We start from the raw sequence: 13,809 nt of genomic DNA, 5'->3' as shown, positions 1-13,809 counted from the left end.
TACAACTGCCCATTTTCCTTTTAGAAGGGACTACATGCAACACGATTTTTTTTCCCCCCTGCAGGAAGCAAAAAATCCAGTCGATCCAGAGTTCCACTAGAATTGCCAGTCCTGTAAAATCTCAGCTTCCTTAGGTCAAGTGCACATAGGACACCATCCCACCAACTTGAAAGTTTAAGATACATGCGAACTGTTTGTCATTCAGCAGTCTGACACTCATTGCAGTCTAAAAACTGATAGTAAATAACAGTATGTACACACAGACATAGTGAGGTGGACATGTAAGTACTGTTTCCTCACAGAAATATGCAGAATATCTGCTAACCTGCATTTTTTCCTGTTTTTGGGGAAAAAACCCAACACACACATGGAAAGGGCTGTTTACCAGTTAAGTACTTCACATGATCTACAGCAAGTGTCACAGGATATTCTCACAGGTGTGTTTCTGCCTGTACAATCACTTGCTTTCTGTTATAAGTCAGCAAAGTACCCTGCTGACAAAAAGCACTAAATAAACAAAGTCAATTTTAGGCATGAAGGGAACCTTCACAGGGACCTCACAGCTCTTGTACTTCATAAAAATAGCAAAGGAAGAGTATTCATTGACCCCAGGAAGTAATTTTTTTTTTTAATATATATTAAAGTTAACCTATCACCCCATACAGCAACTGTATCCACAGAAGTCAAAGGAAGTGTAGAATTTCCTGAAGAGAAACTATTAAAATTCTTTCACAAGAAGATGTTGCTTCAGTAATGCTTGAGATGTTTTCATCATGAGGAGGCCAAGCATGGGGGGAGGGGGAACAAAAGAACCCCACAAAACCATGAGAATTTGGAGAACAATAATACATCCTGTTTTTGAGAAACCGGAATACAGCCTGGACAATTTGTATTTTACGAATCGCGGCAGTAATCCACGTAATGGCAAGAACAAAAGGGGCTCTAAGTATGCTCCAAGATTTAAGCGTTTCAAATCCTATAACTGCAGGGACCACAGCCTCATCCAGATCAGTCTGCTTAACTACCTTAAGAAGACAGCTTGAATTGCTCCTTGTTTCTAACACACAGGCTCTCCTCCCCTGCCACTGGGCACCGGCCAGGAGCTTCGCCTGCCCTGGGGCCCACGTGGCAGCGCACCCTTGCCCCCAGCTCCCTGGAGCTGCTCTACCCACCAGCCTCCTGAGGCCAGCGCAGCGCAGACAGGTGGGGCACGCAGACAGCGATGACAGCACACTTGCTTTTCCAGCACACCATTTCAGAGCATTTGTGAGTTTTTCCCCTGTAGCATTTCAACAGTAGATCTTTCCAAGGCTGACAGAGACATCAGCAGAGCCCCGTTACACAAGAGCTGCGCGTCCCACATAAGGTGGGACCCACCTGGCACGGAAAGCCGAGACATCCTTTACTCATGGCAGAATCCATTGATGCAGATGCACCACGTACCGTGGCACTACTCACAACATTATCTGATTTCCAGGGCAGATTAGTGTTTGATATCTCACCTGCCACCTCTCATTGCTTTTCAGATAGGAGCAGGAAACAAGGCACACAGGAAGCGCACGGCCCAATACTAGGTCCACCTAAAATCTTCAGTGCCACACCTCTCAATTAGATCAGTAGCCATTAAGAGGATGGAAGAGAAGAGAATGCCTCAGGAATACCTGCAGACTATACATCTAACATGCCGAGTCTTGAACAAGGTATTTTTCATTACTGTGAGTGAACACAAGTCATATTCAGACAGGAAGAATGCAAATCCAGTTCTAGCCTGGACATCTTTTACCAGACTGGTTTTCACACAATTTAATTTAGAAACAAGACTTCCATCAATGAAGGAGCAAACATTTAACAAGAAAAGAGTTTAGTTTAATAAATCAATGCAAAGTCCAGTGTGATCTTTCACGCAGACTTAAGACTACTTTTCCTAGCAGATTTTTTCCTTTTATGACCAGAAGTTCAAGTTCCTGTTAAATGAATACTGGTTTACCACTTAGGTTAAACCCTCAGAAGTCACATCAGTATAGGCAGAACAAAATTCCTTGGAATGAAGGGTATAGCCACATGAAAGCACTCGCATGAGCTAAGGGGATGAATCCAGTGTCTCACTTCAATTCAATGCTTTAGTTACCTGATGTAAAGGCATCTAGTGCTCTGCTTGATGCAGATAAATGATGGTCCAGTACAACACGCTTGTTCCTTCAGAGGTCTGCAATATTTCAACTGATCATGGAAACATGTCTTGAACAAAGTGTAGGCTCTGTGAAGAATATAACCTAGCCTCTATTACTCCCAAAATTACCATGTCCTGCAGACTACTCCAAAAACCAAACTTTTACACACCAGTGATTTGGAGACCTGGGAGAGTTCATGAACAATTCCAGACTGTAGCACAAACATTTTCCTGCATGTTGTTTGACCTCCTCTATGCCTTCCTTTTCAGGAGCCTACACTTTCACGTGCACCTCTCAGAAATCTGGACAATATGAAGGAAGAAACTGCGATATAGTTTGTGAATGCTTTACTCCTCTGTAAGCAGGGTTGACAAAACCCAAATGTAAGAATACAAGAGCCTCTCAAACACTAGTATGTGCATCCTACCCACTAGGTGACTTCTAGGACGCTTCAATACAGAAAAAAAAATCAAGTAGGCATTCGACACAAGTTTTTAGAAAGAATCCAGCTGAAGAGCAGCCCAAGCAAACTTAGTTTTCATCCAAACTGATCTTAGTTTAGCTGCAATTTCCACCATCGTATTGTGCTGGCATGATCAGGTAGGGGCAAAAAAAGGAAGGGGCCACTCTTCTTAGCAGGACTGAGTTGACAGTGGACTGTTATAGAGCCACTCAACTACCTTTTTCACACACACGTAGAAGCTGTTCAAATGCTCCCAGCAAGCCAGTGACTATAGCTTCAAAGTCACTCTTTCAAATAATTTCTATCTATATACAGTTCCTCACTTCTAACTCATTAAGGCAAGTTCCCTTCTCAGACAATACAGTACTTTTGCATTTACTCAGACCAAAGTTAAGTTTCAGAAATAATACTTCTTAATTCTTCTATGTATGCTTTCATATCATAAGGAAGCCACGGGAGGGAAAGGACCACATTAATTCCAAACATTTGTCATTTTCTTCTATCATTCATATAATCACTTGCTTTCTGCAAAGCAAATGTTTCAGCTTGCTCACAATTCAAGTGCTGCTGTGGGTTACTGAACTCCCAAGTCCTGTCATAGCATGCATCTAAAGTAGGGAAGAGGATTAAGGCATTAAGAAGTTGAACAAGAGGTCCTTAAACAACAGGTCCAGTCTGGGAACAAGCATGAGAAATGTGTCTCTGGTAAGCAGCATTCCATCACTTCTTCCATGCTAAATCCGACATACTAGCACTCACAAAACAAGCACCACAACAGCGTGCAAGGCTCGATGCTCGCGTTTGAAGCTGATCAGCTCTTCAGGTGAAGCTTCTTTTGTTTCCATAAAAACATACAACTCTGAGAAATTAACTTGGAACTTTATTTTTGAAGTAGATGGTAGCTTGCTATAGTTGCATTTATTGTCCCCATATGCAAAGGATCGTCTCAAAACAGGTGCAAGTTAAAAAGTACACGGAAAGACCTTTTCAGAGACGACTCCTCCTTTGCTTAAGTTTCTGCTTTCCCTTCCTTCAAGTTCTCAATTCCTTCTGCCTGCCACAGAATTTCCTCTTTTGTGCCCCAACCCTCCCCTTCCTTTCTGGAATATTTCATTTAATGAATATCAGCTATTGTTTGGAAAACCATACACTATTTTCCTTCCCTGTTTATAAAGATAATGCATCACCTCAAACCAGCAAGCAACATACTGGAATGGTCACTAAAGTATCACTGTTAAAAACTAATATACAGTCACTGCACCCACAAAAATCTTAAATTACAGTTGAGGGATGAGGGGGTAAATATAACTGGAGTGAACTGGGTGAAATCCTATAATTTACATTTAACTGCAGCATGTTACTCAGCTATTTGTGCCTTTTTCAGCATCCTGAGAACCTGTCTGTCGTGCTTTAAAGAGCAGACACCATCAAATACATCACTGATCTGAAAGTGAAACAGTCAAAGTCACATCTTACAGACTCTTGCACCCTTTTAAATCCTGCATTTGAAGGAGGAAAGGGAACAGGTTTCACAGTGACACAGAAGTGATCCTCACTGAGGTTAGTACTGCCCTCTGGGAAGGCAGGGGGACCTTTCAGAAGCTTCTCCATCAAACCAGACCCAAGGTCTGAGCCCTGCCACACCAGCATACTGGTATACACAACAGCATTTTCACATCAGTGGTACTCATTAAGATGGTATGGGACTCTGAAAGGATTCTACAGACTTTCTAAAATAAAAAAAAATAAAAAAGGAAATACTTCTTGCCAATAGGCTTTGGCTTCTCTTTGAACAGGAAAAAAGAATGATGGAAAGGAAATTCATGTTTTGGAGGAGCTGAACAATAGAAATGACTAATCATCACTAAAGAATGCTTGAAACCCAGCCCTAGACCTTGAAAAGCAGCAGAAGGGAAGGCTAGCCTTGAAGTGAGTTTGAGCTCATGTACTGGCTGCAATCCTCTCCCCTCTCACAACTTATTCCTTCAGTGAAGTCATAAATTGGGGACCAGAGCCGGCAGAAACTTTTATGGTAAGACACACAGCTAAGAGTTATGATAAAACAGTTTTTCTACCTTTTGAAAGGGTCCACTTTCCAAAATCAAATCTTCATGTGGAATGCACATCAGTACAAAAGTGCTTTGCAGCCTCCTGATAAAATTTCTAGTCACAGCTAGAAAGCAAAACCATATTTAGGTGCCTCAGGAAAACCGTACATGTAAGGCTTGTCTCAAATTTGACTGCCTGCTTTATCTTATTCAAAGAAAAGCATGTATCTCAGGTGATCAAATCCCCAATTCAGCGAGAAAGATCTACTGCAGCAGCTCTGCATGTATCTCAAAGCAGTTATTTCATACTAAGGAATGCAGAAAGTATTTAAACAAACCAGCTTTCCACTCAATTATCAGAAACTCCAAAGAAGCCGGGGAAAGCAAGGAGAGAAATGAAAGCATTAAGTGAAGCATGTGACATGGACAACTGTTTCAAGTTTTAAAGTTTCTGTTGCCCACACTTTCTGCAATATTTCAGTTCTCTAGGTACAACCCCTCCCCCTTTTTTTAAAAAAAGGTTTTTTTGGGGGGTGGGGTTATTTTGTTTTGCCTTTTTTTGTTTGTTGTTTAAGACTCACAGTTAGGGTCCCCCCCAACAAGACTGAACAATATTTCCAATAGCCTTCTGTCCCAAAGACGGTCTGGAGTGACAAATTGAGTTTTGAAGTCTGACCCCAAGACAATTAAACACCTGAAAAGAGACTTGTCAATAACTTATTTTAGTCTTATGACCACAACAACGTCTTGCTTATAAATAGTTGACTGGAAATATTACAGCGTCCCAGGGTTTGATTGGTCAGACACAGCCTCTGCCAGTACTCCCCTGATTAGAATGAGCATGGACCACAGCATTTCAGCCGCCCTACCAGATTTTTACCTCTAGCTCTAGAAAACACTTTAAAAAATGCTAACGACTCAGGAAAGGTCCAAACCTTTGTACCAATTTTCCAGAGGAGGCTAAAATTCCAGGTTTTTTTTCCCCAAGTTGCACAGCGTACCCACATGCTTCAGAAGCCTTCATGTACAGCAGCATGCATCGGCTTCACTGCAAACAAGCAGCTGGCTGGCAGCCTGCTGAAGCTGCTCAGCAGAAGCAGGCTGACAGGAGTAGGAAAAGTTTTACATATGACAAATTCTGGAACAGGGCTATGAATAAAGCAACTTATACCAAGAACAGTCCACACTATTAGAAGAAACCTGATATCCTAAACCTTTTGCCACTTTTCCCCCCGAAATCATTAACGCAGCATCACTGAACACCAGAACTATAGGATGTTTCAGAGGAATTACACCCAATTTCTTAGTCACAGAAGACTACAGGAAAAACTCTACATACACTGGATTTAGAATTAGCATCAACGCTTTTTCCCTTTTCTAAAACATAACTTAGAGATAGACATCAACTTGAGTCTTTCTATTATCAAAGCAGCACACGTTATGTTAGCACATGTAATACCATTACCAGTACAAGCCCAGCTTTTCATCACAGGCCATCAGTGAGGGGAGGAAGCACCTCCACATGCATACATCCAGCCCTTCTGTAAAAAATTCTGAACAGAGCACAACACAGGCTGTGGCAAAACTCTGAAGTTTAATTTGTTTCAAGGATAAGTGACCCAACAGAATGGGCTCTCTCAGATTCATAAACATTACACTTGCTAGACTTTTCATTAATTAAAAAAACCAAAACCACTTGATACCTATGAGTATCAAGGTAGCTGGCTATATAAGGCTAAAAGTTTTGGGCGTGAGAACATGGAAATGGGTGCATGCGTGTAATCCAGTGCTTTTCCTCCTGTCTACAACCCCCATACTCTCCTGTGTTTTCTTGTTGAAAGACTTGCACACTCATGACCCACAAGGTGTTAATATGATTTGCAGATTCTGAAGTTAAGTACCCAGTATACCCAGTGAAAGCTGCTGGGGACCAAATATTGCCTCTGGTAAAGGTGTGAGCCGCTTCCATTCCTCTCAATATATTACTAAGGGCTTACTTCCTCCAAACATGGCCAAACTAGTCTGTTTAGACTAGAGCTCCCTCAGGGACCATCTTCTAATCTGCGTGCGTATGTGGAATTTAATCTAGATAACTTTGTATAAAGGCTATCTTCCCATCTTAGTTTATATTGGTTTCTCCATACACATAAGCTTTTTATGTCAGTATCAGTCATTTTCCAAATTGCATGCCTACATACCAGAAGGCATAGTTAAAACATAATATTGTCAGACTACACAACTTGTGTCACCTGAAGTCTCAGGCAAAACCCTGAATTCACCGTTTTCAAGTTTACATTCCCTGTAGATTAAACACATTTGCAAATGAAAGCAGTTTACAAGTCACAAGAGACATCGAATAGTTCCCTTCTACAAAGTAGTTAATCCATTAAAATAAATAAATATTTGGTCCTGTTTGCAAGATGCTATGAACTTTACTCATGGAGATGAGGAATCCTTGAGGGGGGTGCAAAGGAAGGATGGGACAAGAAAGGCATTTTTGAACCATATTAACAGATTAGTTATTGCATAATATGCCTGTCATTCAAATGACATTTTGGTTGACTAAGTACTATGCAAGAAGTTAAATTATGCAAGTATTCTTGAATCAGCTGGAGGGTATCTCAAACAGCAAACATGCCTAGGGGTGCAGAAATTAGTGACAAGTTTGAAGGTAGTTTAAGAAAAAAAAATATCTTTAAAAGCAAGATGATTTTGGGGAAGCTGATGAAATAACCATTTTCTACAGGGAAAAATTCACATCAGCAGAGGATGCTTGGCATACAGTCATGTGAGATCAAGTGGTGTAAAAAAAGAGAGTACAAATCTCAACCTCTGTTAAGAGGAAGTCATTCAGCCTATCCACAAGTAAGATTGCTAGTTTTAAACTAACTGTTTAACCACAACAGCAAAAACCTATAAACTCCTGCATCAATATCCCCCCTCATAACTGCTGGACTTTTCAAGTTCTTTTTTGTTGAAATATTGGAACCAAGTGATTTCTAAAATCGAAACATGATGCTCAGAGACAGAAAGAAAACTATTTCCAAGTCAAATAAGCACCTGATCTAATTCAGATTCCATGTCACACTCCAAGTTACATGCTCTTACTGATGTTGAGATTTCAGCATTGACATAAGTCAGAGTAGAAATAGCTTACAAATTATCCAGCCTATATGTAAGAAGTCAGCGTGTGCCTAGCAAGCGTTTCCTGGGGTTGGGGGAAGGGGGACGTTACATATGGTCAAGACTAGCATATCAAAAACTGAACACTCGCCATCAAAGGATTACTTCTCATTTCAGTTTCACAAGTTCAGGTGGGTTTTTTTGACACCATGAATAAATTTTTCATTTTCTTCCCCGATAGTCTGGATTCCTGACAGTCTTTGAACAAAGTATTTTGACTGTCTTCATGCCAACAATCATTTGGTGCACCACTTAATTAGTATTAAGTCCCCAGCTAGATCATCAGTTCTAACACTTGATGTTAGTGGAGGAAGTTCTCTGTACACACGTACAACACACGGACATCAGAACTATTTGGACATCTCCCCAGCCATTCACTACGTAGATTAAGAAAAACAGTAAGTTAAGAAATCTGGGCAGCACTGTTCCAGTCAAACAGGTATAAACAACCAGCTTACCTACATGCAACTTCTAAATCACTTGAACTTCAGTAGCTCGTACGCAAAGCAAAATACTGCCTGATCTTTAGGGGTCTGGTCTGCATCACAGGCAAGAAGCCAAGCATGTTGTATGGAAGTCCGCCTGGAGACAAAGCATCCCATTCCAGTCTTAGGGTCCATTGACCCATTAGATACAGAGTGCAGGACCAAACACAGCTGAAAACAAGGTTCTCCCAAGGGTACTAGCTACAAAAGTTACAAGCAGCAGCACTACTTGTGATAAAAATACTGGTAAGCCTGTAAGAAGTTGTTCTTAATTCAGAAATGCAGAGGACAACTCCATTAGCATAGGTACAAACTAATGCCTGGACAAGAAGAGACCTTAGCTCTTCTCCTCACAGTTTTGAGGACAAAAAAAAGCTAATTGAAAAATTTCATTTCTTCTCATCAGCTCATTTCACTGTGCTTTGGTTACATACAGTATACTGTGTCCTCGCATATCATACTCTATTACAGGTTTCTAGGGGAGGACAGTTAGCTCACAGGAGGCTTAAAGGTGTGTGTGATGAGGGGTGAACACCCAAGCTCTCCCCACTTGCCCCGACACAAAGTCGGACAGACAGTAACAGTCCAAGCTCCCAAAAAGCTGCAGTTCAGTAGAAGAAACTAGGACTAGCCACAGTAGGGCAAGCTTCTACCACTGTCCTAAAGGATTAGCCCACGTACTTCCAGACACTTGCCTAAAATCCACTGCAGCAGCTTTCTCCCGGTCCCAAGGGAACCCTGGATCAGAAGCTAGGCACTAGGCAGACAAGCCTCAGGTATTCAAGGCAAGCCTTATATTAGCTGCAGTGTGCAAAAATAATACAGCAATAACTGTAACCCCACCACCACCACAAAAAACCCAGCCCCACCAAAAACAAAACAAAAACCCCAAAGTACTACATGCCATTGGTAAGCTACTGGAGCAGAATTACCTTATTTCAATGGCTACCCAGAGGCTAACTCAACTGAAGTATATTCTTAAAGGAACCTAAGGACACAGTAGAACTAGCAGTTTCATTAACTTTGCATTTCAAGTATATTTCAAGTATATTTCAAGTACATATTATGTTTCCACTAAACAGTTTAAAATACTATCAGCTCATTTTCAGCATTATTTGACATGATAATGTTGTGCCTTAGAAGAGTTTAGCAAAGCAATCAAGGCTTCTTCATCTAAAAGCACCAGAAATTGGGGAAGTGTTGAAACAAAGGCAAGAAACATCAAAACAAATACCTTCACAGAGTAACAGGACTTCTCTGGCAGAGCTTTTCCAATTCCCCATAAGCCAGCAGCACTGCCCAGCTGGACTGCTGCAGAAGCCATGGCTAACCTGATTCTGGACAACTTCAGTCTAATTAGGGGGTGGCTCTAGGTCTACCTTCAAAGGCAGAAAGCAAGTGCAGTCCCTGATCTGAGTTCAACATTTCTGAGTGCTGAAAGTGTCTGGAAGGGGCTGTAGGCTCTCGCCACCTCACTGCATCAACCCAGCAGCATCCCTGTAAAGCCAACAGAGAGGCTGGAGGTGTTTAAACTCTCAATGTTGCTCTTCAGGAGAAGTACCCACCTGCCCAGGGAAAGTGACCTCAGAATTATTCTTTATCAAGAATAGAACTCCATTCAGGAAGGGCATTCACATACTTCAGGCTAATGCCACAAATGAAGCCTTAGAACTGCAAAAAGATGTGAATAGTTAAGGTGGCAAGATGAATGAGGCCTTCCTTCAGGTTTTAGAAGGATAAAGAAAAGAACCCAGAATCAGCAACAGATTTCATTAGTAAACACTGGTTTAAATGAAGACTACTCCGTTTCTAGTTTCAGAAAGAGACTCTACCAGTGACAGATGCCACAGAGACTTCTCCCTCAAGTGTTAGAGGGTTAACAAGTTTTAGTATTTAATGCACTCTACATAAGTGAACAAACAAGGATTTTTACCTGCTGCAATTCCAGCTCTTAACATTTTCTGTAGCCTAGTATGTGTTGGTACTCGGACATAAGACACTGCTGAGGCTTCAGAAGTGATTAAAAAAATATGCTTATAACTGTAGCCAGTAGGGGTCATTTCAGTGTAAAAAATTGCAGTGAAAGAAAAGGCTAGAGACGGGAAGGAGAGTAAAAACATCAATTTCTGTTCACAATTTCTATTCTGTCACTTCCATTTCCCCTCCCCTGAACTGGGGTAGGAAAGGGTTTACACTCCCAGTAGGCAGGATTAAAAAAAAAAGGAGCCTTTATTCCGTTAATGGATAAAGGCATGGCTTAGTACTACTCACACATCAGGCATCACCAGCCTAGCCTGTTGCACGTGTGTCTATAAATTGCACAACCTTAGGTTACCACGGTCAAAAAAAATAGAGCTAATCAACCTCATTTTCATGATCAGAGGTAGTACATTAAGTCCCCTTTTTTCCTTGCTGCCACCCCTTGTGCACAACAGGCACCATGAAGAACAACACGTTACTTCTGTTGCTTAGAATGAGGCAGTTCCCTGACAATTCAGTAATAGGTATTCCAGGACTATTTATTAGGCTGACAGTTCAGCTCACTTGCTTTTCATTTACGAGAATGAAAATTAAATAGATAACTTATCTTCCTGACTACTCCTATAGGGACAGCTGGAACTAGTTCCTAACCACAACACTAATTGAAATGCAATCTTGCCAACAAATGCTTCATACTATTTTCAACAGTAGATGGGACGTGTTATGAGTTGAACTACAGCAACGTACAGATTGCATCACTTCAAAGGAATGAAATGCTCCTAAACTGCCAGAGACATCCGTACTGCGATACAGTAAGGGAGGTGGAACGTTAAGGCATTTAATGACTGCAGGCTTTTAGTTCCTTTAACCAACGGGGGTTGGGGGGAAGCTGTTTAAGCCCAGCTTTTACCTGAAAACACACAAAAAGAAAAACTCATCCAAAACCAGGTAGGTTTTAAAAGTACCTTTTCTCTTTGCTTGTACTTTTCTATTTAAGCAACTTTCCCAATACAACTTAAAAATAACAAGAAGGAGAGACTACAGCAATGTACTTAATTCAGCAACACGGTCTCAACCAAGGTCTTGAGAAGTAGTTAAACAATTAAAAATGGTTCTAAACAACAGAGCTTTTAACCCTGGCGCTGCTCCTACCCAAGGAACAACCGCAGAGGCTGGTGGCATTGGTTCTAGTACAGGCAGGACATGCTGCCCCACTCTGCAATTTATTTGTAAGGGAGGCAAGTGAAGTTTTAAACTAATAACGAGCACCAGGACGAAGGTCAGCTGCCCACTGACATTTACCAGTTTTATCTCTCTCAAAACAGTGCATCATTTTAAATACAAGGTTTTATGGATGGTAGGGGTTTTGTTTTTCTTTTTTTTTTTTTTTTTTTTTTTGGACAGATGCTGCCTCACCAGCTCTCCGGACTTTCTACTGCCCTCTACCCGCCGAGAGGAGACCGCCTCCCTCTCCTTTTCCAGAATTGTCGAAGCTCCCGCTCCAAGTCTCACATACATTTATACATATCCCAAACTACTGGTTATTTGTAATCTCTTTACAGCGCCATGTTTTCCCTCAACTTGGGAGAAAAAGAGAGCTGGAGGAAGAAGACAAGAAGAGACTAAAAATTTGTCTTTGTTTTTTTTTTTGTTAAACTAGATATATAATTAATCTGAGAGACTCTTACAGATACAAAATGTGAAGGGGTGGGGTGGGGTGAAATTCTCTCGCATTTCGTACCAATTCATCACCTCACAAGCAGCCGGCAGGAAGCAGGAGTGACTTTGAGAGGAGTTCTAACGTGGGGATTTCTCCCTCCCCCCGGATGCTCCAGCAGGGAAAGCGACATCCCTTATCATCATATACCGAGGCGGACAGGCGGGGAGATATTAAGTGACAGGAACAGGAAGGGAAACTTTACAACAGATGATCAGTCTTTGTGTTTCCTTACAGAGGAGGGAATCCGGAACAGGCATCATGTGTGCACGACTGACCTCCCCCGATTTCCATCTGCCAAGCCCTTCCCAAGCCCTTTATCGAGGAATTTTAGTTGGGCACCGGTCGTTGACATCAGCTATTAGCAAAACAGCGAAGCGCTACGGAAAGTGAGAAGTGGAAGAGGCTGAAAGTTTAGGCTAAGAAAATGAAGGGTAAAACTTTTAAGTAGGGGGGTTTGGGGAGGAAAGCTTAGAAGACACGCTCGCAGATGAGGCAGGCGGGCGGCGGGGCTGGAAGGAGGGCGCCCCGGCACCTACGGCACCCGCCTTCCCGCCCCGCCGCCCGGCGGTACCCCCACCCCCGGGGGAGGCAGGGAGAGATGGAGGGATGGATGGTGTCCCGCCGCCTCTCACCTTCGCAGACGCCCACTTCGTACTCGGTGATGGAGTCCCCGTTGAGCGGCGGCCGGATGACACAGCGCAAGCCCCGGTCGCAAGCTCCGTGCAACCCGTAGACACCCCCGCAGCTCTCGTTGCGTTGCCGAGCGCACATGAAGCAGCAGCCGCAGATCCCCAGCACGATGCTACCAGGGCAGCTCTTCGGCTCTTCGCATTTAGACTCGTCGCAGGGTAAGCAGACGAGAGCCCGCGTCCCCGACTCGCCCAGCAGCAGGGCCAGCAGCAACAGCCACCCCGCCGCCGCCAGGTGCCAGCCGCCGTCCCCGCCCGGGCGCCTCCTCCCCGCCGAGACCGCTGCCAGGTACATCCCGGCCGCCGCAGCCCGGCCTGGGCCGGGGGGAGCCGCTCGGGAGCCCCCTCGCCGGGCGGCGGACCCCAGCGTGCCGCGGCTCCTTCCCGCCGCCCCCGCCTCCGGCCCCCCGAGGAAAGTTTCCTCTCGCGGCGGCGGCCGCTTCAGCCAAACTTCTCCTCCGAGCGGCGGCGGCTCCGCCCGCTGCCCCCTCCGGGAAGCGGCGTCCGTCAGTCCCTCGTCCCTCGCCCGCCGGCCCCGGGTCCCACGGCACCGTTCACACCGGCGGCGCGGCGCCCCGCGCTGCGAGCGAACGAGCCCCCGGGCGAGGCGGCGGCGGCGACTGGCTCTGCCCCGCTCGCTGCCCGAGTCCCGACTCGCCTGCTGCCTGCGACTCGCCCCGCTCCGAGTGCGCCCTCTGCCCTTCCCCCATTGGGCGGTGACCGCCTTCGCTCCGCCCCGACTGCCCGCTTGCGCCTTCCCATTGGATGCCGCGCAGGCTGGCCCCTCCCTCTCCTGCTCCCGCCTCTCCCCCCCCCCCCCCCCGCAGCCTCAGATCCTGAGGCTGGGGAGAGACGCAGTGGAGGCGAGGCGCAGCCTGGGCCCCACGGCGGCCGCCGCCGCCGCCTCCCCCCGCCCCTCCCCTCCCCCGCCCGGGGTCCGAGCGGAGCGAGGCGGCGGCGCCAGACACCGGGGACGGCCCCGTTGGCGGCCCCGGGGGACACCTCTGCCTGCGGGGGACACCGAGGGTGGGGAGACAGAGGGCCCCACGAGGGGCGCAGCCACCGCAGGG

The 13,809-nt window shown here is 44.8% G+C and overlaps 1 protein-coding gene across 2 annotated transcripts in view; it reads right to left on the bottom strand.

Moving 5' to 3' along the window:
- CRIM1 (cysteine rich transmembrane BMP regulator 1) overlaps positions 1–13,428 on the bottom strand; it is a 197,966-nt gene extending 184,538 nt beyond the window's left edge. For both annotated transcript variants that reach the window (XM_064445861.1, XM_064445862.1), the window contains exon 1: positions 12,683–13,428. In XM_064445861.1, coding sequence (XP_064301931.1) covers positions 12,683–13,034 — 352 coding nt within the window. In that variant the 5' untranslated portion in view covers positions 13,035–13,428. The remainder of the gene's footprint in view (positions 1–12,682) is intronic.
- Positions 13,429–13,809: the final 381 nt, after the last annotated feature.

Source organism: Phalacrocorax carbo, chromosome 3 (assembly GCF_963921805.1).
Source record: "Phalacrocorax carbo chromosome 3, bPhaCar2.1, whole genome shotgun sequence".
In the NCBI taxonomy this organism is placed as follows: domain Eukaryota; kingdom Metazoa; phylum Chordata; class Aves; order Suliformes; family Phalacrocoracidae; genus Phalacrocorax; species Phalacrocorax carbo.
Note: the sequence above shows the minus strand (reverse complement) of the source record. Positions and strands in the feature narration are given on the sequence as shown.